Source organism: Gossypium raimondii, chromosome 7 (genome assembly GCF_025698545.1).
Source record: "Gossypium raimondii isolate GPD5lz chromosome 7, ASM2569854v1, whole genome shotgun sequence".
In the NCBI taxonomy this organism is placed as follows: Eukaryota; Viridiplantae; Streptophyta; class Magnoliopsida; order Malvales; family Malvaceae; genus Gossypium; species Gossypium raimondii.
The window spans coordinates 50505722-50533513 of record NC_068571.1 but is presented as its reverse complement, the minus strand read 5'-3'; the positions used below and the strand labels follow the sequence as shown (position 1 = coordinate 50533513).

Sequence of the window (27792 nt, the reverse complement as noted above, 5' to 3'; positions counted from 1 at the left end):
TCTTCACTTGATTGCATAAATTATGATTCGAATCATTTACAGGTATTGGAGAGCTTGCTAAGTTGATATTAAAAGCTTCACATACTTTGAAACTAATTATTAATTAGTAAAAGTGTCTTATTATATTTGATTCCTCATTAATATAAGGATTATTATAAAGTTAATATTTAATACACTATTATTAGTGCCGATTGAGTTTTAACTCGATTGGCACGGGTATTATTGCCAATACAGGAGGATGCGAGTTTTAGTACATTGAAATGCATTATTCTCTTTTTTTTGGGTTGTGAGAGGCTATGGACAATTCCTAAGCATTGTCTCAAAAAGAACAGATATAATCTAAACGTATAACGAGATTGTTAAAAAAAAATACACTACTATCGGTAGAATATTTTATTTCTATAAGCAAAATTTAAATATCACTACATGTTTTTTTTTTTTTAAATATAATCCTATCACAATAGTGGTAGTCAGCTAGATATAGAACTTCCCCTTTCATGGAATTCATGTTAAATCAATTAGGGTAATTATGTATAGGGGTGAACAAAACTCGATTCGATTCGAAAAATAAAAAAAAGTTTGAATTTCGAGTTATTTGAGTCAAATTGAATTTGACAATTCGAATAACCCAAATAATTCGAATAATAGATTGATGCAAATACCCTTTTAGTCCCAGTCAATTTTGAAAATGAGCAAATTGGTCTCTATTTCAACAAAAAATAAAATATAATTTTCAAGAATTTAAAATATTTATAAAATTCAAAACTTTATATTTTTTAAAAATTTGTAAAAATTTAAAAATTCTAAAAAATATGTGAAGTAAGTTAATATTTTAGAAATTTTCTAAAATAATAAGTTTGGGACTTAAATAAGTTTATTCAAGTTTATCATACTAAAATATCTTTTTTTTATTTTGCTTTGAAAAAGCTTTCAAATATATATGATTTCAAATTTATGTGCTTTTAATAAGATTTTAATTTGACATGTTCAATTTTTAAATCTAGCTCGAACAATTTCACTCGATTTAACTCGACTTGATTAAAAAAATTTAAATCAAGTTAGGATGATAAATAGGACTCGTCAATTCGATTAACTTGAAAGTTTTTCACTCGATTCGATCGTACACTCACGCCTAACTATTTAATATATTGGTAGTACACTCGTTTAATTTCGTTAGTATAAATTTGTTATAAATAAAAGCAACCTGGACGGCGAGGGACCAAAATAAAAATGTAAACATGATGTGGCATGTATAATCAACCGATGCTTGAGTGACTAATTTACCATTGCAACATGCTAAACTCTAAAGAGTTTGTTCAATAATTGAATTAGAGACAAATTGATCAGTAGGTAAAACCTAGTTATACTTGTTAGGATTTGGTAGGTGTCTCTGTCTCTATCAGCATGGGAATGATGAATATGTTTGATTGAATTTCATGATATGACTCAATTTCAGATATGTTTCTTGATGAACTTGAATTCTCAGATCATGTTTCTTTGAAATTAGATGCTTTTAAAAAATATTTCTGGGGCTAATATTTGATGAAGTAAAGCAGATTACAAAGTGGCAAGGAATCATCATTGAAAGGTCCTTGGACAAAATTTTGCAACAGCCAGGTGGAGCTTGTTGATTAACACCTTAGCTTATTGCAAATAAGCTATCACTTGCCTGCTTAATTCAACCTTTAATAATCATCATTCCAGGTGATTATAGGATGCTGACAACCCTCTAAATAAAAAATCATTTGTATTTGAAGATATATTTGATTCAATCCATTAGATAATGTTCTGAGAGTATAATCTAGAGTTATTTCTTTAAACTTTTGTTACCCTCAAATGCATTTTTCAAAGGCGAACCGTTATGAGAGTCTTGTTCCATCCTCCCAAATTTTGAGAATTAATATTTTCTTGAAATTTTGAAAATTTTAATTAACCCTTTTAAAATTTTGAAAATTCTCATTTATCTTATAAAATTTTAAAATTTAATTAGACCCTAATTTTTTAGGATTATTTTTATTAAACCCTTAAAATCTTTAAAAATTTTACTAAACTCCCTTAAAACTTAATCCTAATCCTAGAATCTGATTGTTGCGTTTCAATAATTCAGAGTCATATGGTTTATAAATACAAAACTTTGAAAGAAATGTGGGTCTAAAAAAATAATTTGGCTTTACTCTTACAACACTACTCAACCTGCTGAAAAGCCACGTGTTCAATGAAGGATTTGAATAGACTTTGATTATGTCATGGTTAGTTGTCCATACAAAGTGTTGGGGAGCCATGGATTATGGGTCTGCCTCCTTATAACATCTGGAGGAAACCAACCATTAATCTATTCCCAAGAACACAAAATATCATATTGTACCAACATTTTTTAATTTCATGAATTAATTGAATTAAAAGAATCATTACAAAACATTTTTGTTTAAAAAATAACAATCATTATAATAAATATACTTTCTTTTATATTTTATACAAAAATCTATAAAAGAAGTAGTTCAAATTAAAAAAATTTACAAACGGTGGAAATTGAATCTAAGATAAAAAAGATTCATGGGTTGAGGAGTCAAATTTTGGTCAAGTTATTATATGGTATCCACGTGATCTATATTTATTCAAACCCGGCCCTCGAAATATAGGTTTCACATTTTGTCCAATTCTACTTATTTTTGTAAATAGTTAACTCAAAAACACATTTTAAGGCTCATCGATATTTCTTTTAAAGATAATTTATGCTAGTTTTAGTTTAATGTTTATTAATTTTATATATTTTTATTAAAATTTTAAACATAGAGAAAATATTTTTTATTTTTTCTAAAAGGTGAATACTTGAGAAATAAATTTAAAATTTTATTCTTTTATTAAATATTTTTAGAAAATAAACACTCGACCAATACAATCAGAATTTTGTTTTCTTACTAAATATATGCATGCACGTTCCATTTGCTTAACCTCCAATGCTCCGGAAAACGAAGAGTTCGAAGTTCAGGAGTACAAATTGGGCCAAAAGGTAAGGGTTTGACGGACCCAAGAAACACTGGATGACATGTGATGCAAGGTGCGAAACACCTGGGATTCTGACGCCAATGGCACTCGTAACGGTGGCGCCGCTGCACCGCTTCAGCCTACTCTCCTTTTTTTTCTTTCTTTAGTTTTATTTTATTTTTCGCTGGATACCCATACGTATATTTAAATACACTAAAATTCTACGGGCAACCCCTATACTATTAATTTTGTGTAGATTGAATCCTTTTACTATTATTTCATTACGGTTAAAATATGCCATAGATCCCTGCACTTTTTACCAATTTAGAAATTTAGTTCCTTTACTTTTATTTCCCAAAATTTAGTCCCTCTATTTTTAGATTTTAAAATTTAAGTCCAATTGTTAGCAACGTAAATTTTTTGTTAAACTTTTGTTAATGAGCTATTTTGAAATAAAAATACTTATTTTGTAGCAATGTAGCTAAAAAAATAATGGTATAATGAATTTAAATTTAACAAAATAATTTTAATAGTGCTAACCATTGGACTTAAATTTTAAAATCTAAAAAGTAATATTAAATTTCTAAAAGTAGAAGTATAGGAACTTGCTCATTATACTTAGTACCCAATAAACTTGGGCCGAAAACATAGTCCAAACAAATTCCACTAGCCCACCAAGGGTTGGCCTCAAAGGCCCACGCCACCTAAGCTTTAGAGGGACCATCCCTCACTGGAACGTTAACGTTCCTCCCATGTAAGAGTATCACGCTCTCAAAGCTCCCTCTTAATGCTTTAAAAAACATACAGAGTTCTCTTAAGCAACTCAGTCAAATGCTTAGTCAAGCAAAGCATAAAAAAGTATGAGGAAGCTAACGACCTTGAAAAATCGGACTAAGGCTCCATTTGGATTTACAACTACCATCAGTGAGATAGAATCTTAAAGCATATGCCTTTTCACTGTACCCTTTTTGTTGTTTGGATTATTAATGGTGAATTGCATCTCCACCATTTACAACTACCATCAGTGAGATAGAATCTTAAAGCATATGCCTTTTCACTGTACCCTTTTTGTTGTTTGGATTATTAATGGTGAACTGCATCTCCACCATCTCACCACACCGTCTCCTCAATTTTCAAGTGGAGTGAACTAGGGCAATGAGTGAACTGGACAACCAGTGGAAGGAGTAATTCTCTTTTTACCCCTGCAATCTTTTTAAAAAAAATTATATATGTTAATTTTACTTTTTTATTATTTTAATCATAGATTAATATTAATATGTTTTATTAATCAATATAAATATAATTTTTAACAATTTCTTAATATAAATACAATTTTAATATATTTTATCTATTAAATAATTTAAATTTATTATATAATTTATTAAAATATTTATAATAAAATATTGGAAGATACATTTTAATATTTTATTAAATTAATTTATAAATTCACATATTTTAATAGTTTTATAAAAGTAAAATAATTTAAAAACTTCTATTATATATCAATTCTAATATGATGTTCTTAATAGTCATTTTTCATTCTCACCTCACCGCTACGGCTGCGTTTGAATCCAAACACACACTCCACCATTGTTTCTAATCTCACTGCTACAATATCCAAACTCACCGCTACAGTAACTAATCTCACTGCCACCGCTATTTTTAACCTCACCAGAGTTAAACACACCGCCCTTCTAAACTAAGCCTAAGGGTGGGTTTGGATGGGCGGTGCGTTTACCTGCGGTTAGTGTAAAAATAGCGGTGGCGGTGAGATTAGATACTGTAGCGACACTGTAGCGTAAAACAAAAAGTAAGCTAAACGCACCACACTACACCCAACCGCCCATCCAAACCCACCCTAACTCAACAGCATCGACAGGGCAGGAGCCAAAAAGCCTATAAATAAGGTAGCATGTCTGCAGCAGAGGTAGGAGACCTCACCCTGCTATTTAACATTCTTATATACTTCATCCACTAAGCACATTGCGGACCTAAGCATCGGGTTTTGACTTTTCATTTCCCTTTGCAGATCTCTAACGAACCTCATCACTAAATTTGACCTCAATAATTCGCATTGTCTATGGGAACCCTTGTTTGGGAGCTATGGATTCTTCAGCCAAACTACATGTTTAGATCCTTATCGATACCCATTTAAAAAAATCACGTACTTATTTTCATTGATTATTTAACAAAAAATGACTAAAATAAAGCCAATAAAAAATGTTTATAACAAAATTATTATTATTTAATTTAGTGATGAAAATAAAAAATATTAATAATGGGAAGAATAATAATGTAAATTACCTATTTTTATTTTTATGAGTGGATAGTAGTGAATCTAGTGATGATTACTAATGATGATATACCTCCCACGTTTTCAAAATTTTGACATAAGTGTTACTTACCAGTGCCCTGTCCCGTTTATTTTATTTTACCCAAGTCCTATTAACTTAAATATTGCTCTCGAGCAAAAGCGGTTTGTTTTCGAGCTGATTACTATTTGTTTATTTTTCTCTTCTATCAATTTTTTCTTTTTTTTTTTCCTTCATTCACTTTATATATTATCTCTTTTCAGTTTACAAATTTATTTTATGAATATCTTTACTATTTTCACAAATTGTGACGGAGAGATGACAGTGTCTCTCTTTTCAGAAACTACTAGTGATTCTTCGCCGACTTGCTAATATGTTTCTATTTTGAGAGTATTTTAAAATAATAAATAATTTCACGAGTCGATTTGAACCCATATTGTCTTAAGTTTCATATGTGTTTTGGTTTGTTTTCTATTGTTTAATAAGTCTCACTTTTATAAGCTTTTGCCGGCTCTTGGAGAATGTGTTTGTCTTGTCGATCTATAAGTATTTGTCTTCTCCAATTTAGTGGATGCTAGGTTCTCTTGTCGATTTTTGCATGCTACTTTTGCCCATTCAGAGTTAATTTCTTTATCGTATTAATTGTTTGCAATCACTCTAAATATGCCGTATTTAAGTTGTGATAAAGTTAATTATTAACGTGTCATAATATTCTATTGATGCTAAAACTGAAGCTTTTACTGTGTTGATAGAGCTTATCCATCACTGCTTACAACAAATGTTTGTTATGTTTTTTTTCCTCGAATTGCATACCATAGAATGGATTAATAATTTTCTATTAAAAGAAATATTGCTATAATGTTTTGTTTTATTTAAATAAACAATGAGAATATAAAATAAAACTAAAATAATAGGAATTGTTTGCAAAAATTTAGGGCACAGGGCTCGAACCCATTTCAGACAAGGAATCTAACCTCGTTTGTATCAAATTTTCTTTTATTACATCTATGCATATTATCTAATTAACAAAGAGATGGTTTTTTTTTGGGGGTTATTGCTGAATGAATTAGTTTTGATGTTGAAAATATTAACTAAAGTTTTGAATTTCAATTTTATTAATAAATAAGATTAAATTTAAATAGATTTCAAATCGAATTAAATTTTATTTGACCAGTGAAGATTATAATATATATTTTTTAACGAAGTATAGGAGGAGAGTAAAATTTTAACAACAATACGATTAACACGATTCAAATCTAAACCAATAAGTTTAAATTATGATATTTTTAATCTTCATAAATGCTAAATATAGCAAGTATTAAACTATATTTTTGTTTACATTGATTGAGTTACACAATAAAGAAAAGGAAAGAAGTAAGAGAATTAGGCAGGAAAAAAAATGATGAACCCTCAATAATCATTGAATAGCCACCAACATACTTGATAAATCCACCATCCTCGATTATATATAATTTTGTTTGTCATGTTCGAAAATTTGATTATACCTGTGTATTAAATTAATGAACTGTATTTCATTTAAATGAGCTCAACTTCAGAGTTCTGACAGTTTCAAACTACCATATCTTTGCCTTCCCAATACACCCTTTGTCTCTGCTTCTCTATCTTCTCCATAACTTGTTTATGGATTCTTCTCTTCTTGAGTGGTAATAATTATTTTCAGCCCAAAACCTTTGAAAAAGGAATGGAGCTTTTTTTATGCCCTATGTAGAGACAAAGACACAAAAGTACTTTGGTTGCTTTTTGTTTTGTTGGCTTTGATAGACTTGCAATGCCAGACAAGGTAAGGTCACACTTTGTTCTAAGACACTCAAAGCTTCATTTTTAATTAAAAAAAATCATTTTTTTCCCCTTTGAAAATAACCATCCATTCTTCCGAGAGGAGTACTCATTTTGTTGTTGCTTCTAAGTTTTGACCTGTTAGCTCAAATGGGTTTTGGTTTCTTTGGTTCTTTACTAATTCTATCACTCTTCTTCAAGCATTTTACTTGTCAACTACCCAACACTGATGGGTTTTATGTCTCTAACTTCTTGAACAAAATGGGTTCAAACTCTTCTTTGTCTTACAACTTCCCTGGTTCTGTTTGTTCGTGGGTGAGGGTGAATTGTGATGATACCAAGGAGAATGTTATTGCATTGAAGGCTTCAGGTTTAGGCCTTTCTGGTTTGATTCCTGATACCACCATTGGAAAGTTAGCTCAGCTTCAGTCATTGGATCTTAGCAATAACAAAATCACTGCTTTGCCTTCAGATTTTTGGAGTTTAGTCTCACTTAAGAGTCTTAACCTCTCATATAATCAGATTTCAGGGTCTCTCCCAAACAATATTGTCAACTTTGGTCTGCTTGAAGTTATGGATCTCTCTGGTAATAATTTCTCTGGGGAAATTCCTACAACTATAAGCTCACTAGTTAGTTTGAAAGTTCTTAAGCTTGGTGGTAATGGGTTTGAATGGAGCATTCCTGAAGGAATTCTAAATTGCCAGTCTTTGGTTTCACTTGATTTCTCTTCAAACCATCTAAATGGTTCCTTGCCAGATGGTTTTGGTGCTGCATTTCCTAAGCTCAAAACTTTAAACCTTGCTAGAAATGAGATTCATGGCAGGGTTATGGATGTTGCCGAAATGAAGTCTCTAACAAGCCTTAACATTTCCAGGAACTTGTTTAAGGGTTCAGTCGTGGGTGTATTTCAAGGGCAGTTGGAAGTGATTGACCTCAGCAAGAACGAGTTTCAAGGTCACATTTCTCAGGTACAATTCAAGTGGTCTCATTTGATTTATCTAGACTTATCTGAGAACCAACTCAGTGGAGAAATTTTCATGAATCTCAGTCAAGCTCAGAATCTTAGACATCTTAATCTTGCATGTAATAGATTTGCTAGCCAAAAATTCCCGAGAATTGAAATGCTTTTGGGTTTAGAGTATCTCAACTTGTCTAAAACCAGCCTCATTGGCCACATTCCATCACTGGCTAACCAAAACCTCAAATCACTTGATGTTTCACACAACAATTTGAGTGGAGAAATCCCCATTTCTCTCTTGGAAAAACTCCATTTTATGGAGAGATACAACTTCTCTTACAACAACTTAACCCTTTGTGATTCAGGGTTATCTTCTGAGATCTTGGAAACAGCCTTTTATGGCTCATTAAACAATTGCCCTATTGCTGCAAATCCTGCCCTTTTCAAAAGAAGACCCCACACACATAAAGGGTTCAAGCTTGCCCTAGCTTTAACCCTCTCCGTGGTCTGCTTGCTTGGTGGATTGCTATTATTAGCCTTTAGTTGCAGAAAGAAATCCATGACATGGATTGTTAAGCAACCTTCATATAAAGAGGAGAACATTTCAGGTCCTTTTTCCTTTCAAACGGATTCAACCACATGGGTGGCTGATGTTAAGCAGGCAGCATCAGTCCCAGTAGTGATATTTGAGAAACCATTATTAAATCTAACATTTGCAGACCTCTTGACTGCAACTTCTAATTTCGATCGAGGCACACTACTAGCAGAAGGGAAATTCGGGCCTGTTTATAGGGGATTTCTGCCTGGTGGAAACCATGTAGCTGTTAAAGTTTTGGTTCATGGATCAAGATTAACAAACCAAGAAGCTGCAAGAGAGCTCGAGTCTCTTGGTCGAATCAAACACCCCAATCTTGTTCCATTAACTGGTTATTGCTTGGCTGGGGATCAAAGGATTGCCATTTATGATTACATGGAGAATGGGAACTTGCAGAACTTGCTCTACGACTTGCCACTTGGTGTTCAAGCAACTGAGGATTGGAGCACTGATACATGGGAAGAAGAAGGCAACAATGGTGTACACAATGTTGGGTCTAAAGGACTATTGCAAACCTGGGGATTTCGATACAAAATCGCCCTTGGTGTTGCACGAGCACTGGCATTTCTTCATCACGGTTGCTCACCTCCATTAACCCACAGAGATGTTAAAGCTAGTAGTGTTTATCTTGACTCAAATTTAGAGCCTAGATTATCTGATTTTGGACTAGCTAGTGTTTTTGCGACTGGTGCAGAGGATGAAATTGTACCACCTGAACCAAAATCCGATGTATATTGCTTTGGGGTTGTTTTGTTTGAGCTAACAACAGGGAAAAAGCCAATTGGAGATGATTATCCAGAGGAACAAGCAGCAAATTTAGTGAGTTGGGTTCGAGGGTTGGTGAGAAAGAGCCAAGGATCGAAAGCTATTGATCCTAAAATCCGTGAAACAGGGCCAGGTTATCTAATGGAGGAGGCCCTGAAGATTGGATATTTATGCACAGCTGATGTTCCCAACAAGCGACCAACCATGCAACAGATTGTTGGTCTTCTCAAAGATATTGAACCAAGAGCTACTGTATGAAAAACAATGATATAAGAATCACCATGGCAGGGGATATATGTATAGTGATTGTTAAATTATGTCTTGGACCCTGCTATCTTTCTCTTCACTTTTCCATTCTTGGCATCCTAGTTTTAAGGGTTTATCATTTCAATGGAAAATCAATTATTTGCTCGGTCTAACTCTCGTATGTATTTCAAGATTAAATTCCTGCTGAAATATTTTGATTCTACAAATCGACATTTTAAATTTATATTATGTTAAAATTTAGATAATTAAATATTTATTTTTATTAAAAATATAGTACTTTAAGCACAAAATTGTATTAAAGAATTAGTTAATGAAAGAAAGGGTAAACTATCAAAATAGTCTCTTTTTTTGTTTATCTTAGGTTATATTTTAATCACTTATATTTGAAATGTTACATTTTAGTCACTAAGCCGTTAATTGTTGTTAACGTGTAACGGTAAGTTGATATGGCACGTTAAATAATTATTTCAAACAAAATTTTAGGTTAAATTATACAATTGGTTTCCATATTTTGTTCATTTTGAGTAATTTAAATTTTTCCTTTTTGTTCTTTTAACTTTCCTTTTTTTTTCTTTATTTTCATTCTCTTCTACTTCTCTCTCTTTTCCTCCCTTCTCCATCTGCTTTTAATGTAGTTTTCTATATTTTACATTTGTTAATATTAAAGGGAAGAAGAAAAGGAAAATAAAGAAATAAAAAGAAAAAATTAAATTGTTCAAAAAATAAAAATATAGGGACTAGCTTTAACAAAAACATACAAAACTACATTAAAAGAGACGGAAAAGGAGGAAAACAAAAGAGAAGTAGAAGAGAATGAAAAATAAATAAAAAAATTAAAAGTTAAAATAACATAAAAGAAAAAAATTAAATTGTTCAAAACGAAAAAATATGGGGATTAATTGTATAAATTAACCTAAAATTTTTGTTTGAAATGATGATTTAACGTGTCATGTTAGCTTACCATCACACCGTTAACGACAATCAACGGCTCAGTGACTAAAATGTTACAACACGTTAACATAAGTGACTAAAACGAAACATTTCAAACATAAATGACTAAAATGTAATTTGAGATAAACAAAAGTGATTATTTTGATAGTTTACCCTAAAAGAAATAGATCGAAGAATCAGATTCCTAAATTGTTTTTTTTTTAGGAAAAAAAAGGCTTAATGACAAAATTGGCCACTAACGTTTACATGTTTTTATCAAAATGACCCTGTTTATATTTTTGAGCATTTTTGGCCATCAACATTTGTTTTCTTTTTGAACTATTTTTCTAATAGATTTGATGAAAGTACTATTAAAAAATTAACGAGGATAATATGAAATATTTTTAATAAGATGTAATTTATTACATAGGTAACCCAATAAGATAATTACATGTGAAAATAATAAAATAACTAAATCATACTTGAAATTAAAAACTCTTAATTTAGAAAAAAAAGTAAACTTAATTATCTAAAAAAGTTTCAAAATGAATGCATATGTTTGTTTATCGTGCAAATTTTTAAAAATAATTAATAAATCAAAACGAAAATACTTGATGTGTGCATTCATTTTGAAATATTTTTAGATAATTGGGTTTATTTTCTTTAAATTAACTGTTATTTTTAACTTCATGAATTATTTTATTATTTTCACATGTAATTATTTTATTAGATTATCTAAGTAATAAATTATATCTCATTAAAATATTTCACATATGAAATTTCACATCATCCCGCTTTTAACAGTACTTTCATCAAATTTATTAAAAAAGTAATTTGAAAAACAAATTACGGTTAATGGCAAAAAAAAATTCAAAAATACAATTAGAACCATTTTGAGAAAACATGTAAATATTAGTGACCAAATTTATCATTAAGCCAAAAAAAAAACTAAAAGGATTCTAAAATCAAATCAAAGGTGGACTTCCCTGAAGCTTAATAGTAGTAATATGTGTAAATAGAAAAATGCTAGTTAGGCCCTTTTACTAAAACTAAAAGAAAATTAAGCCACTACCACATATTCTTCCAAGTCATTCGATTCCATGTTTCCCTCTTTGGTTTGGTCCTTGCATTCTCTCTCTCTTTTATATCGTTTTGCTGAATACGGCTTGGGGCCTATAGTTTTCATCAATGGAATATTTGCTTAATGGAATCAATATTTAAATACTAGATTATGTTACATCAACAATATAATAATGATTTTTATTAAAATGATAAAATTATAATATTTAAAATTATAATATTTTGTGTTCAAATTTCATTATGCGTATCTATTTTTCCAGATCGTATATGAAAAGATAAATTTATCCTTAAAATAATATATATTATTTATAAAAGATGAAGGGTATTTGGTAAATTCATTATTGAGATATTGACTCGATAATAAATAAGTTCATATCTATTTGGTTGTTTTAAACTAGAGGTGCTTATGGGCCGGGCCGGGCCTAGAAAAAAGTTCTAAGTCCAAGCCCGTCCCGGCTCATTTTTTTAATAAACACCAAAAAATTATTTTAAAAATAAAAAAATAAAAAAAATATTTTAAAAATAAAAAATATATATTTATTATATTCAGGCCGGGCCCGTGCCAAAAAGTGGTGCCCGAGGCCCGGCCCGTTTTCTAAAAGGGTCTCTTTTTTTGCCCAAACCCGTATTTCGGGCCTATATTTTTACCCGAACCATCCCATATTTCGGGCGGCCGTCGGGCCGGGCCGCCCGGCCCATGAGCACCTCTATTTTAAACCCTATGGGGTGACATATGTCCTATTTAAAGTATATTAAGAAAATAAAAGTTGGTATTTAAAAAAAATTATATTAATAAAACATTACTCAAAATTTTAAATGAGATAAATCTTAAAACTATATATGAACTTTGAACAAATGTGCGCTATTTATATGGACTTTGATTTCGTGCATTTTTATATATGATATTTTTATTCCATTCAATTTTCACAATCGCTAACACAATTATCATTTTAGATCAATTTACGTTTACATATTGTATACAATAAATTTATGTATTTAGTTCTTTAAATACGTATAATTGAATCAAAATTAAAGTTTCATGTATACATTTTAACCACTATCCAAGTTCCATGTATCAATTACACATCAGAACAAAGTTCATGCGAAGTTTTGAGATTATTCTGAATTAAAATATTCTACTGGCAGTGTATCAAAAACTACCGTTAAAATATATAGTATAACTTATTTTCTTAATATATGGTATTTATGTTATTTAACTTGAAATTTAGTCATATTATCAACAAGATTTCAATATAATCAGTTTAATTTTTTTAATTCAAATAAATTTATTCGACTCAACTCGAATTTCATTCTACTCTACTAAATTAGAAAAAACCGAATTAGAATAATGAAATAAAACTCATCAGTTTTGAGAAGTTTTTACTCGATTCAATCGAATGTTGATCCGGAAGATAACAAAAAAATCGAAGTTGAGGTGAAAAAAAACCTAAATTGCCCCGCCCGATACCATGACCAAATAATAGAAAAAGATTAAAACATTCGGATGAGGAGAGTAGAGAATTTGAAAATTGGAGTAATTTATAATTTTTGTCTTATCATTCAGAAATTCACGTGGAGCGTTACTAGGCCCCGATTTTGTGACACATTAATTTTTGATGTCGGGGAATAAGAATCCAAATAACACACCACTCCATCGAAAAGGCAAAAAGAGGGCCGGGCCAGGGCCAGCGAAACGACGTCGATCAAAGGAATGAGTCAAAGTCAACAATATCAACGGTGATCCACCGCATCTAAAGTAACGGAGAGATCAACGGAGTTTTCTGTTACACGTAAAAACCACCTGGGAAAGAAAAGATGAGTCAATTCAAGTCAAAGAAAGACATATATACCCTTCTACTCTCTCTCTCTTCCTTTCCTTCTTTTAAAGCAACCTTTTTCCCCTTTCTCTTTCATTCTCTCTCCAAATCTATTCCATACCGTTTCAAGTTATAAACATATTAAAACGACACGTCCAGTTTTCCGGTAGAATTTTATGGAAGATCCCTGTACTTTATTTTTTTTACAGATTTAATTTCTTTATAATTTGATTGTTTTTAGTTATTTTATTATTTGAAATTTGTATTTAAATCCTAAGAATACTGCTTTTTAATGAATTTCATCAAATAATTTGTATGACTTATTTTTGAACATGTGGTTATATAAGATATATATATTATTTTGTGTACATTTAGACAAATATCAAAAATATATATGTAAAATAAGGCATGTCAAATTATGTGATAGAATTTATGAAAAAATTGGTCTCGAGATTAAAAATAAATATTTTAAAAGAGGGACTAGATATAATGAATATTACAATTGAAAGATTAAATCTAAAAAAGGAAAAAGTACAGGGATTTTATAAAAAACTTGACCTTTTTTATCGGTCTGAGAAACGAATAGTGTCGAATTCTTTTAACAGGGAAATAAAAAGAGCACGAAAATTGTTTGCTTTGTTTCTTTGGGGAAAAATCGGGCATGGCTGAGACTGAGAGCCAAGCAAAACGACATGAGGGAAAGCAATACGACAATTCAGAAGGGGAGGAGGAGGAAGAAGAAGAAGAAGAAGAAGTGGACGAGTTAGAGGATGAAGAGGAAGAGGAAGAGGAAGGAGTGAGTAGAGTTAATGAGTCGCACGGGGCTGGAACGGCGCCGTCGAGTGATGCTGAGGTGAGAGCCTCGAAATTGGAAACCCTAACAAATGATGATCGTTGTGAGAGTAAGTTTTATTTTTTTGTTTATTTTTGTCTGAGTGTTTTATGGAAGAATTTCGTTCTTTTTACCCTAATTTTTTTAATAAAAATGTTGAAATTGTTCTAAGCGAGTATGCCCTGATCTCTCAGGGTTGCGGGAAAATCCTACTTCGGAATTGAAGGAAGGAGCTGAATCTAAGGTCAGGAGTTTACTCTTTAGCTACTATAATCATTTTAAGACTTTCATTTCTGTGTTTTTCTTTTATTTTTGAAAAAAAAAATTGCGATTACGATGTTCCGGTGTTCTTACTTTATCTGTTTGCTTGAAATCCATACTTTTTGTTTGTGTTTTTCTCTGCGTAGTTTGATTCCTTATTTGGCGATCATACGAATTTCGTTAGTGTTTACGAGGATTCTATCTTTTTCACAAAGAAACTAAAATTAGATTTTCTCTGTGGTGTATGGATCGATGACTTTGTTGCCTTAAAGACTTTCCTTTTATGCCATGTTGCCTTGAAATATCAAATATATTACTAAAAGCACTTTGCACATGAAATAATGTGCTGAGGGCGGCTGTGTTTCTCTTTTCAACGATGTTGGAGGTCCATGAAATGACTGTTTGGAATTTGCAAGATTAAATACTACACCACCCTATATGGTAGTAAAGTTGAATTATAGGATATAAGAATGTGGTAGTTTCTCATGTCAAGTGTGCTCCTTTATTATGGAAGTGTTCATATTTAGAAGCCCGTTACGACCAAATCTCTAAAAAATATACTAATGATTAATTTATTTATTTTTGCAAATATGTGGGTCATTGTGCATGAACTCAATGATCTAATATATCTTTTATATAAAAGTGGTCACTAAAGGATAAAGCTTCATCAACTTCAATGGTAAATCAATGGGCTAAAGGATGCAAAAATCATCTCCTCAAACATCCAATCATCCTTGTCAAAGTTTTGCCAGTAATAATAACTTCAAATTGTGTTGAATTGAAGTATTTTAGTGGTGATGTATGTCGTCCTTCAAGTTAGAAAATTGAACGAGTTCTAAACGATTACAATGATGTGGAAGATCTTTGTGGTCATCAATTCTTTAGGACCTGCACATCTTATCTCTTCCTCTGTTTCTCCTAGAGGTCTTCAGGACTAATATAAATGAGAAAGGACATACGTACAAATTAACTTTTTTCTGTGATTGAATAGTTCTTTCAATTTGGTTCTTTGTTTAATTTTCTTTAGGAGCAAGTTAAGATAGCCCACCAGAAAGTTTTGCCTAGTTTGGCTGTCCAGCGTGCAGAAGCTCCAAAACAACATCTGCTCCAGTCATCTGTTTCTCCAACTTCTTCATCACAACCATCACCAACTTCTATTACACAAGATATTTCATCTCCTCCCACTCCAACTCTACCAGCACAAAGTCATTTAGATCAGAAGGTTAATGGCGCATCTCCTCCTGTAGCAAACCAGCAAAACCCTTCTAATCTTAAAATGCTATCCTTTGTTCCCGTTGTGAAGACACCTGTGTCTGATGGTTACAATTGGCGGAAATATGGTCAGAAGCAAGTGAAGAGTCCTAAAGGTTCTCGAAGCTATTACAAATGCACATTCTCCAATTGTCAGGTCAAAAAGATAGAATGCTCTGATCAGACGGGCCATGTAATTGAGATTGTTAATAAAGGCATACATAGTCATGAACCACCACGGAAAATGAATTTTACAAGGGAAAACAATATTTTATCATCTGCTGTGCCTCTTTCAATTGTCAGAGAACAGCCTAGCAGAATACCTAATGATTCTGATCCTTCTACATCTTCTAAAGAATCTTTACCAGAACCAACTGTACATACTGAAAGAAAACGACAGTGTTCAAGTGGCTCTGATGGGCACGGTGATGTGCAAATGAAGAAAGAGTTTTTGAGTGAAGCAGAACCAAATAAAAGGCAAGCTTTTCCATGAATTTTCTTTGCCTTTTCCCCCTTCGTGACATATGTCTGATGTGTACTATTAATGGAAAAGTGTCTCTGCTAACCTGGTTTTAATAGTTTCTCATTTTCTTGATAACCAGGAGGAAGAAAGGTGATGCAGTTTGTGCTGGTTCTGTTGTAAAAGCTGGGAAAAAACCTAAATTTGTTGTGCATGCAGCTGGTGATGTAGGAATCTCTGGCGATGGATATAGATGGCGAAAATATGGACAGAAAATGGTGAAAGGAAATTCTAATCCCAGGTGCTTGTTCACTTCTCAGTATCTTTTGTGATAAAGGTTTCATTGTTTTTCCCATCAAACCATTGCTCAATGTATGTGGCTGCTCAGGCATGTGGCTACTTTGTCTACCTGTTATCATTGTTAATCTACGTTATGGTCGTTTGCTTCTTTTACATGCCTGTGATATGGAACCTGCAAGGTTTACTATATTATCTTTGTTTTATTGAAATATTGGATAAATCATTCATTTATACTGTGGGGTTTGATGACAATTAATGCTAAAAAGTTCCAGTGGTCTATCATTGCCTTTGGTCTCTGCAGTACTTTGCCCTTTTAGTATACTTTGCAAAGTCATGCAGGTTAACTTCGTTTTGCAATGTTGTGCTATATTTATCTAAATCTCTCCCAAACCACTATGAATTATATGGGGCATTTTTGCTTCTCAGGATGACCAATTTGGTAGACTTGCAAGCTCTTTCTTGAACTAAGTTGTTAGTTCCAATTTACTTGAATGCGTATGGGTTCTATTGGCTTCATTCTGATCTTTTTAGTTGATAATGTTCTCTAGGAACTACTATAGATGCACTTCTGCTGGGTGTCCTGTTCGTAAGCATATTGAGACAGCTGTAGATAATACAAATGCTGTCGTTATAACATATAAAGGTGTTCATGACCATGACATGCCTGTACCAAAGAAGCGGCATGGCCCTTCAAGTGCTCCTCTCGTTGCTGCTGCTGCTCCTGCTTCTATGAACAATTTACAACTTGCAATAGCTGATGGAGAGCAAAAGCAAGTTACATCAACAAAGTGGTCAGTGGGTACAGAAGGTGAATTGACCGGTGAGGCTGTAGACCTTGGAGGTGAGAAGGCAATGGAATCAGCTAGAACGCTACTGAGTATCGGATTTGAAATCAAGCCATGCTGAACTTATTGGGCCTTTTTCTGTTGTCAACATCAGGCATGTCTCTATATAAACTATTGAAATGATAATTCATCAGGTTTGATTTTCCTACGCTTAGTTTTTCCTTTGTTATTTCTGGTGAGGCTGTATATTTTCTGTTGTATTCTCTCTCTCAATCTGTTTGGAACAAGGTTATAATAGTGGAAACAATATAGATTTGGTTGGCAACCCATTTATTGTGATCTTATTTGGAACCATGTTCCAAAATTTTCTCTTTTTGTTTTATGTGACATGAGCCTGCCGGAACTTAAGATTGCGGCTATGCAGGTCAGCGGGTGACTGCATTTAATACATAGTTTGGAAGGCAATCTTCTCTGTTGTCAATCATAATTCATTGTAAATAGCTATGGACAAGTCTTACTCCCTCACATTATTTGGTTTTTTTTCTTTTTGGGCATGTCTTCGGTCCCGTTTTCCTCTTTTCCTTCTGCTGTTATACACTCCTGGAATCTGAAACAACTTATGAGATGGTCGTTTGTCATTACGCCACTTGCATGAACGAGTAGACGTGCGCCCCGTGCTTTGGAGACCCCTTCTTACCATATCTTTGCTTATGACATCTGCTTTTGGAGTTTTAACCGGAACCTGGCGGGGATATCTGAATTTGCTAACTATAGGCTTGTGGTTCACAAAACTCCGTATAGTCGTCAAATGACCCAAAACTCATCTATAACCTGGTATCATCAAAACCTGCAAAAAGTTTGTTACAATGATAATCACCAAATGAATGGAAAGTAATTTAAATCAAATGAATTGACTTGGGATTTATCAACTAAGCAAGCTGCGATCTAATGGATAGAAATAATAAGTTTATGATGTAAAATATGTCATCAAACTGTAAAATTGTCCTATATGATACATATATCCTTGGAAAATTGTTGGTTGGACTCTTGATTTTCCTTAAAGTATTCATGTCTGACATATGGATATGAGGATCTGACCTTTCAGGATCTTTTAAATGTTTGTAAAAGTTTAAAAAGAATTTAATCAGATCCTCCAAATGTATGTGAAAACTTAAAACCATATTCATATTAGATACATATCCATATCTGACACTTACACTCAAATCTGAGTAACACAAGCCTAAAAGTTTAGATCACTATTCAACTACTTTTCACGGAAAGTAAAATAATCACTAGAACATGTTATATTTGTCTAATTACTTGCTAAGACAAGAGGGAAAGATGTAAGTGATACCTAATTGTGGGTGTAACAATCAATTTAATGAATCCTACATTAGGAGTATAGGTTTAGAATAAGTCCATATTTAAAGTGGATGGCTAGAAGTGTGCTATTGTCTTACACAATAACATCAAATCTTTTGTCTTATTCCATCAGGTATGGAGACTGTTATTAGTTGTCAACTAAATCTCATAATCGAAAAGGTTAGAAAGGGTTAAAAGGAGAATGAGCATCTAGCTTAGGCATTTGGCGTGCATTCTCAAAGCTTTAGTTTCGGTGACAAGGAACTTGCCATGCGTCCGGGTGCTATTAACCTCTTCTCGTTTAATTTTGATATAGCGATAGGATCAAAGTCCACAAAAACTTCAAAAATAAGTTCATAGGTATACACATATACAACTAGTGCTCTTACTAGAAAGCTATTACTTTTAGTTCTTATTGGGTGACGATTTAAGACAAAAACATAAATTTTAAGGTATAGGGTAATATGTACTATAACTTACCTTGATACTGTAAAAATTTGGCAAATGCCTTTCCAAGTACCGATACTTGAAGATTAGGCATAGATACATGGATACAGGAGATCTGAATTCAAACTTTGGAACACTTCAAAACATGATAAAACATCTTCATATCCATTCCAATAATAACAAAACCTTTTAAAACCCTAAGGATAAGGAACATCGTATTATCATTCCAAATATCACATGATCATTTAAATATACTTGTAAAGAATTTAACAGAATACTTATTACATTACTCACTATAAATATACACAACTTATATACATGCGACTCTAAAGTCCCTAGATTACACCAAGGATTTGACCTTGAATTCTCAAGAGGGTGTGATGTGGTGCATTTGATGTAGCCAAGTCCTCCATGCTTTCCTGAAACAAGTCCTTCACCTACGCTTTTAAACAATTAATGCGCCAAGCTCGATGAGCTTAGTAAGTACACAAAGATTCTCTACTAAATCCTTTCTTAAGCTTACGATGAATATCTAATGAATAAAGAATTATGGTTTCAAATCGTACCATTTACTTAATCATTTATCTTGTAACTTCTTATCTGGATTATATATTATTCAATCAATTTAACTTCATAAGTTTAAGTCTTACTCCATTTTACAATTTCACCTTATAAATTCACTTTCCTCATTATACACTTGTTGAGCATCTTAGTAAGTTATTCTATCTCTTTAACTCCATTTACGATGTGCGATTTATATATTCCATCAAATTGATTTCATAACTCTAAATTCTTTTACTAATTTACAATTTCATTATATAATCACTCTTACCTCATTTAAGCGAAATTAAAAGATATGCTTTAAATTTCATGTTGTCATCAATTGTTTATTTAGTCCATTATTATTAAATTTCACTTCTCAACCTTTAGTAATCTAAGTAAAATAAAAATTGGACACTTAGAATTTCCATCCAACCACAACCATATGTATATTGCACGAGTATGCATCCAACCATCACAACCAAAATCACATATATGTAGGTCTTATAAATTGCACATAAATGCTATGTCATAAGGCATATATCTCCATCAAATGATGTATTTCCGTAAAAATATACAACTAATTCCTATGACATGTCAGCTATATCTTAATTATTCTATCAAATTTACTAAGAAATAAGTATATAATTATTCATTTTACTTATCTAAATTTTATGGCATATCTCATATTCACACATATTAATCATCAATACCGCATGATAATTCTTATGCACGCATATATATACACTTATCCGCTGCTTATTGAGCATTTAATCAATTTCCACATCTCATTTCTCATGTAACCCAAATAAGCAATGTATCTATATTACCACTTCAATTGAAAGTATTTCATTCATACATGCAAGTACTCTTAGAGCATTATTATCACTTATTTTCTTTCATTTCACATGTATACACGTTCTTAGGTGATTATGTCACTATTTACCACATTTTATTAATCGATTTCAAATCTTTATACATTATCAATTATTGTTAATCGATAGAAATTTTCAATTCACATGATCATTTAATAAATTAATTTATTATTTCAATTGTAATAATTTCTTTTCCAATTCATTTTAACCACTTGACTTATTTTTAGTAAGCAATCTACAATTTCATATATTGTGCCTTGCTATATCGCATTATGCTACATGTTCATCTCAACAAGTCAACCACATTAAAATTTTTATTTACCAACTCTTTAAGATCATCAGTTTCAACATATATTTATGGCACATCATAAGTCATTCTCATTTTAGTATTCAGGTACATTGATCGATTAGTTCGATCCTTCTTCTGGGGTCATGATATGAGTGGACCGAGTCTGCAAACCGATGAAGTTTGGAGGTCTGGGTATTCAGCATACTCAGATGAAGAATGATGCTCTTCTAGCTAAGCAAGCGTGGAAACTAATTACCAAGCCACAGGGCTTTACGCAAAGCATTCTATTGGCAAAAGATTGTACGGAACAAAATTTCTTGCAGGTTCAAGCAAGGAAAGCATATACTTGGACTTGGAAAAGCATTTTGTGCGGAGGTGATATATGTTGTCAGACGTTCAAATTTGGGATGGCAGCAATGTATCAATGGGTTTTTATTGAGGCAATATAACAGTCAACGTCTATCGGGTGTGCTTGTAAGTAATAACAAAACTGAAGCTAAGCTTATGTGGGAGTAGAATGAGATTCATTCGCAGTTGCAGCTTGCAGGGGCCTTGGAATGAAGGGTTTTCCACATTGGGCTTTCTCCCTCTTAAAGGAAGGGGATTGCTATGTTTGGAGGTTCAGTGTAAAGGAGGATTATATGTTTCTACAAGCCTGAAAGTGAGGTTCAATTACTTAGCAAAATGGAAGATTAAACTATTATTTAAACTACTAATTTTTCTTTGGAAACAGTTGGCTACCAATTAGATAGGAACTACAATGCAGGATTCCTGATAGATCATCTATGCCCACTCCCCCATGCTGTTTGGTTTGGGTCAACTGATTGTATTGAATTCTTACATATAACTAACTGAATGGGTAGCACACTGGTTGAAATATAATGAAGAGGCTTTCTACTACATCAAATGTGCTGTTATCTTATGGCAAATACAGAAATAAGGTGTGCTTTTTCTGGTGAACAACCAACTCCTCTAACGCTGCTACACTGCTCTTCTATACTCTGGGCCTTCCAAACTAGGCAAAATAAGATTGGAAGCATTATGGATCAACGGCCTGCTAATAATACAGGATTCATCTTCAACCTATCTTCACTGTCCTTTGCTGCTGGATTTGCCAACCAACTTTTTTCTTGTCCTCTTATACTCGTTCTTTTGAATTGAATCAGATTCATCTATGGAATTTATTGGACTGAAAATCAATCAGAATATCGATTTAGAGAAAGATATAAACTAAGTTAAAAATTAGTTGGACAAATGACGGATTGATTCAACTAATTTTTTTATTTTTGTAAATAATTAAATCGATTAAATCAACAAATTGGTAAACTTATCGCTTCCACTACCAATCATATCCAATTCTTTACTCTTATTCTTATTAATAAATGATTTTATTTCATCACATATATTAATTTTGTTAATTATTTATGCTGCACCTGGAAAATATAATATTAGATATTCTTTCATGCATAGGGTCGGGTTGTGGTTTGGAAAAACTAATGTAATGTACAATAAAAATATATTAGAAACTAAAATAAGATAAAACCAGGTAAAGCTGAGCAAGCATTAATAAAATATCAACCTAATCCAACGAAGCAAAACTTATGGCGACGAGATGCCCAAGATAATGATGTCAATGCATCCATCAGCTTTAGCCTTTTGCTCCCTTTTACGTTTACTTTTCGCTGAACCCCATTTGGTCTTGGGGGAACTTCAATATAAATACATGCACTATAGCTACATTGCGAAATGATCGCCACCATTGTCGCTCCTTTACCTACTTCTCTTTTAGAGTACTTGTTCCTCCTGGTTTGTGTTTTCACCAACTTAAATCTGCTCCTTTGTGTTCTCCAAGAGCCAAGTTCATGGCACACACTCTTGGCTTTACTCAGCCAGCCAACATCCAACACCCCAAGGTGACTGAGACTGACTCTCTCTCTCTCTCTCTCTCTCTCTCTCTCTCTCTCTCTCTCTCTGTGTTGTGTTTAAGCAAAATTGTTTTTTGATTGACTTTTTAGGTTCAGAGTAAGTTCTGGGTTGAAAATCTTTTTATCTTTTGCTAATGGGGATAATGCATATATCTAAAAGAAAGTGAACTTCTTGTTAATTGTTTGGGGATGATTTTGTTTTTAAAGAACTGGCCTTTGATTGTGGATTGATGCTTTAAGGGTTCTTGGTATTTAATTTCTTGATGTCCATGTCATTGAGTATAGGCTCAAATTCTGAAATCGATGGAGTAAAGATAAGCTAAACATTTTCCTTTTCATTTTTTTAATATTGATTTTATATGATAAGATCGTGTTAGTTAGATCCACGGATTTATTTGCTTATGATCTTAATATGTAAAGGTTGTTTTGTTTGTGTGTGTTTATTTTGGTGAAATACTAAAATGGATGTTGCCTTTTTGTGAAAAATGCTGGAAAGATCTCTTTTGCTGCAAAAGAGATCGATGTGGCAGAATGGAAAGGGGACATACTTGCAGTTGGGGTCACTGAAAAAGACATGTCCAAGGATGAAAATTACAAGTTTCAAAACTCAATTTTGAAAAAATTGGATGGCCTGTTGGGTGGTATGTTAGCTGAGGCCTCTTCTGAGGAGGATTTCACCGGGAAAGCTGGCAAGTCTATGGTTCTTCGACTTCCCAGCTGTGGCTCCAAAAGGGTTGGTTTGATTGGTCTTGGAAAGACAGCTTCATCTCCAGCTTCTTTTCAAAGGCTTGGTGAAGCTGTTGCTGCAGCCGCAAAGACTGCGCAAGCCAATAGTGTGGCTATCGTTCTAGCTTCTTCCGAAGGCCTCTCAAATGAGTCAAAGCTGAGTACTGCTTCGGCAATAGCATCTGGTAATGCTTTTTTGGTTTCTTAGCATCATGATTAATGTGTACTTGTTCCTAAGATTGAAATTGATCTTATTCGAACATTTGCATTATCATAGGGACGGTGTTGGGCATATATGAAGACAGTAGATACAAGTCGGAGCCAAGGAAACCAAAGCTTAATTCTGTGGATATTATTGGTCTTGGAACTGGACCGGAGTTGGAGAAGATGCTCAAGTATGCTGAAAATGTTTCTTCTGCTATAATTTTTGGAAGAGAGCTTGTGAATTCACCAGCAAATGTACTTACCCCTGGTTCGTATGGGCATTATTCTTACCTTTTATATTTAATCCTTTCTCTTTATGATTATTGTTTCAGGCAAAAGTACAAAACTGAACTTCTTATTGTCGGTTATGGGACTATAATAGGGCTTTGTTTGAGAAGGATGATATAATTCTTAGCCTTTGATCTAATGTCTTTTAATGCTGCAGCTGCACTAGCAGCAGAGGCTTCAAATATTGCTTCCTTGTACAGTGATGTTCTATCTGCAAACATATTGAGCGCTGAGCAGTGCAAGGAATTGAAGATGGGATCTTACTTGGGAGTTGCTGCTGCATCTGCAAATCCCCCTCATTTCATTCATTTGTGTTACAAACCCTCCAGTGGACCTATTAAAACCAAGTTAGCATTAGTTGGAAAAGGATTGACTTTTGACAGGTAATTTCGTACTATGTTACTCCGACTCTTTATTTTCCCCATTGTACCCTTGTTTGATACCCGTGTTCGACACATATTTGGACACGGTTATGAGGGATATGATCCTCCAAAATATGGAAAAAAGAAAGAAAGAACTTCTAAAAGATAGAGCATATGTATATCTATATTGAACACATGCTGGTATGTCACACTCATTGTGAGTAACATAGATTCCACATATTCTACAAGAAGATATTTATGATTTACAGTAGGAAATTAGTAAAGAAAAAAAAGAAAGGGATGAGATGCCTGCATGGTACATTCAAGTTTCTGGTGCAATGCCATAAACAAAGAGATGGGTTCTTCACCAAGTGTTTATGTACACATCTACAGTTTTACCAGTCACCATGGGATCCATGTGCAGCATATTACTTGAATAATCTAACCAAAATTTCTTCCTAATGCTATTGAGATCTATTTAACATGAGTGGTCAGAATGCATGTCCGTTGTTCTTTTTGTATTCTAGCTGTGTGTTTATATAGGCTTTGAATGTTTGTCTTAAATGTCCTTAGTGGTGGCTACAATATCAAGACTGGAGCTGGTTGCTCCATTGACATCATGAAAACTGACATGGGAGGTTCTGCAGCAGTTCTTGGTGCAGCAAAAGCCCTTGGGCAAATCAAACCTCCTGGAGTAGAGGTAAGTCATTTGGTTGACCTCATTTTGCTCTTTCAGCATTACCTCTCTCTTTGTATCCTTTTCAAATTTACATTCTAAAGGGCTGGGGAAAGGATGAGTATTCTTTCGTTATTGTATTTTATTCTCTTTTCTTTTTAATTTGCTTCATGAATCTAGTTTGTCACCCAGTAAAAATGTCCTAATAAGCAGGTTCATTTTATTGTTGCATCTTGCGAAAACATGATAAGTGGAACAGGTATGAGACCCGGAGATATTATCACAGCTTCAAATGGAAAGACAATTGAGGTATACTTTGTTTCTTTATTTTATTATTATTATTATTATTATTATTTTAATTTTATTTTTGAAGTATAGGTATATTATATGGTACAGTGACATTGCTAACTGGGTTAGTTTTTACTTCCTTCATTGTTTCAATAAATTTATTGCTCGCCATTGCTCACTCTGTCGATTGCAGGTTAATAACACTGATGCAGAAGGCAGGCTTACACTTGCAGATGCTCTGGTATATGCTTGCAAACAGGGTGTTGACAAGGTCAAGCCAAACACTCTGCAATCTTAATTTGTGATGACAGTTGTAAATTGCTATTTTCTGAGTAATCAGGATTACATTTTAAGACTTTGTCAACCTGTTTGCAGATAGTTGACCTTGCAACACTAACTGGAGCTTGTATAGTTGCTCTTGGACCCTCCATTGCAGGTATCCACAACATATGGATTCTAAATGTCCTCAAAAAGGGTGTTTTGAAATGATCTTTTGTTAGTTTTAGATGCAGGGGAACTTGATTTTTTTAATAATGATATTCATCTATTCTCTGGATGACTATTAACAAGATGATACCTTACACAATAAATGGACATATTTGTTAGGGATAATGAATGAAATCCTTCATTTGCCTTCCAGACATTCAAATTTAAAGGTTTTAATAGTAGTAATGATCAACACTATCAATTCATAGTCAGTTGAGAAGACATTGCATTTACCATTTCCTTGGTTGTTAATCAATTTAAAAAAAAGCATGTATGGACATTCTCACCACTATCAATTCGTCGGAACCTCTTCCCTTATAGGTGTTTTCACACCCAGTGATGATCTGGCAAAGGAGGTATTCGAAGCTTCAGAGGTCAGTGGTGAGAAATTTTGGAGGATGCCACTAGAAGAAAGCTATTGGGAGTCGATGAAATCAGGAGTTGCTGATATGGTAAATACCGGTGGTCGTCAAGGTGGCGCTATTACTGCTGCTCTGTTCTTAAAACAGGTATGTCTCTTGAATAATTTTACTATCTGAATTATACACTTGCACACATATTTCAACCTCTTTGATATAAAGATTGTTGCAGAATTTGATTGTTAAGCTATGTTTTTGCAGTTTGTTGATGAAAAAGTACAGTGGATGCACATCGACTTGGCTGGCCCCGTCTGGAATGATAAGAAGCGGGTAGCAACAGGATTTGGCATTGCGACTTTGGTGGAATGGGTTCTGAAAAACTCATCTTAATGAAAAGCTTGGAGCATGCTGTAGCAGTGACAATGAAGATGGAGGAAAGAGGAGAATAAAACTTTTCCCAGGTTGTCGGTCTTTGAGATATGTTTGATGAACAAAAATGTATGTTGTGATTAAGGGAAAGAAGGGAAGTGAGATGGTTTTGTTTTTGAGGTTGTTGCAGACAGTGAGATTGTAGAACTATTCCATGCTCTTTTTATTGTTTAAAAAAGGAGAAGCCCTTCAAAATCTATATTGCTTCTTCATTTCTATCAATAAACCTTTTGCTCTTTAGGTCTGCTTTTGTAACATGTTTCCCTCTTTATCGGTAACATGGTTTTTTTTTTTCTTTTATCAAATTTGCCACTTTAATTTTATTAAATAATTTCAATCATAGTAGCAATAAATTGGATTGTTGATCGCAATTTTAAATTTTATGAAAATTTTAAATTCTTTTGGAAGCTTTTGTGTACTTAAAATTTTTAAGATTTAATGTTTTAGAAGTCGAAAGCTTAAGTTAGTAAGTTTGAGAATTAAATTGATGGAACTTATAAATGTGAAGCGTTAAATTTATTGAATTATTTAGAATTAAGATCAAATTGATAGGATATATAAGTCGAGGATTAAATATGATATTCTACCGGTTAGAATGAGGCTTTCCGTTATCAATTTAATGAAAAGTGACCAAAACAAAAGAAATTCAAACATTAATGCCTAAATTGAAATTTTTAAAATTAAGTGACCACAACAAGAACGCGAAAATAATTAAGTGACTATTTGTATAATTTACTTTAAAACAATTAAATTTAAATCTATCTATTTTCAATGGGTACATTTGTCTCGCCAAGAAAAAATATCTAAAATTAAACTAAAATCAAAATTAATTTAATCAAAAGTAAGATTTTATATTTAACAAATACACATTGGTGAACTGTATTTTTAAGATTTATCTCTAACCCATCTCAGTTATCACGTTGTTTTAAAAGTGAAAAGAGAAAAAAAAAGAAGCAAATTAAATATCTTTCCTACTTAAATACTAAAAAGTGGTACTTAATTTTGTTCTTTTCTAAGACTAAACAGCACAGACAAGAGAATAGAGGTGATCATGGCCGGGCGGGGTTTGGGCCAGGCTCAGAAAAATTTCAGCCCACTTCTTAGGCTCTAGGCTCATCCTGATCCAAAATATGAGTCTAA

At 32.8% G+C, this 27792-nt stretch overlaps 3 protein-coding genes across 3 annotated transcripts; all 3 read left to right on the top strand.

Moving 5' to 3' along the window:
* Nucleotides 1-6858: 6858 nt before the first annotated feature.
* On the top strand, nt 6859-9886 carry LOC105767888 (probable LRR receptor-like serine/threonine-protein kinase At2g24230). The gene has a single exon (XM_012587489.2). The coding sequence runs from the start codon at nt 7245-7247 to the stop codon at nt 9669-9671; it is 2427 nt and encodes an 808-aa protein (XP_012442943.1). The 5' UTR covers nt 6859-7244; the 3' UTR covers nt 9672-9886.
* Nucleotides 9887-14111: 4225 nt separating this feature from the next.
* On the top strand, nt 14112-17721 carry LOC105767953 (probable WRKY transcription factor 32). Its single transcript, XM_012587612.2, has 5 exons — nt 14112-14409; nt 14534-14583; nt 15628-16328; nt 16454-16612; nt 17160-17721. Exons 1-5 carry the CDS (start codon nt 14169-14171, stop codon nt 17515-17517), a joined length of 1509 nt encoding a protein of 502 aa, XP_012443066.1. The 5' UTR covers nt 14112-14168; the 3' UTR covers nt 17518-17721.
* Nucleotides 17722-22608: 4887 nt separating this feature from the next.
* Nucleotides 22609-26907, top strand: LOC105768012 (leucine aminopeptidase 2, chloroplastic). Its single transcript, XM_012587803.2, has 10 exons — nt 22609-22822; nt 23331-23745; nt 23838-24032; nt 24210-24435; nt 24988-25114; nt 25304-25399; nt 25572-25649; nt 25754-25814; nt 26186-26373; nt 26485-26907. Exons 1-10 carry the CDS (start codon nt 22772-22774, stop codon nt 26611-26613), a joined length of 1566 nt encoding a protein of 521 aa, XP_012443257.1. The 5' UTR covers nt 22609-22771; the 3' UTR covers nt 26614-26907.
* The last annotated feature ends 885 nt before the right edge of the window (nt 26908-27792 follow it).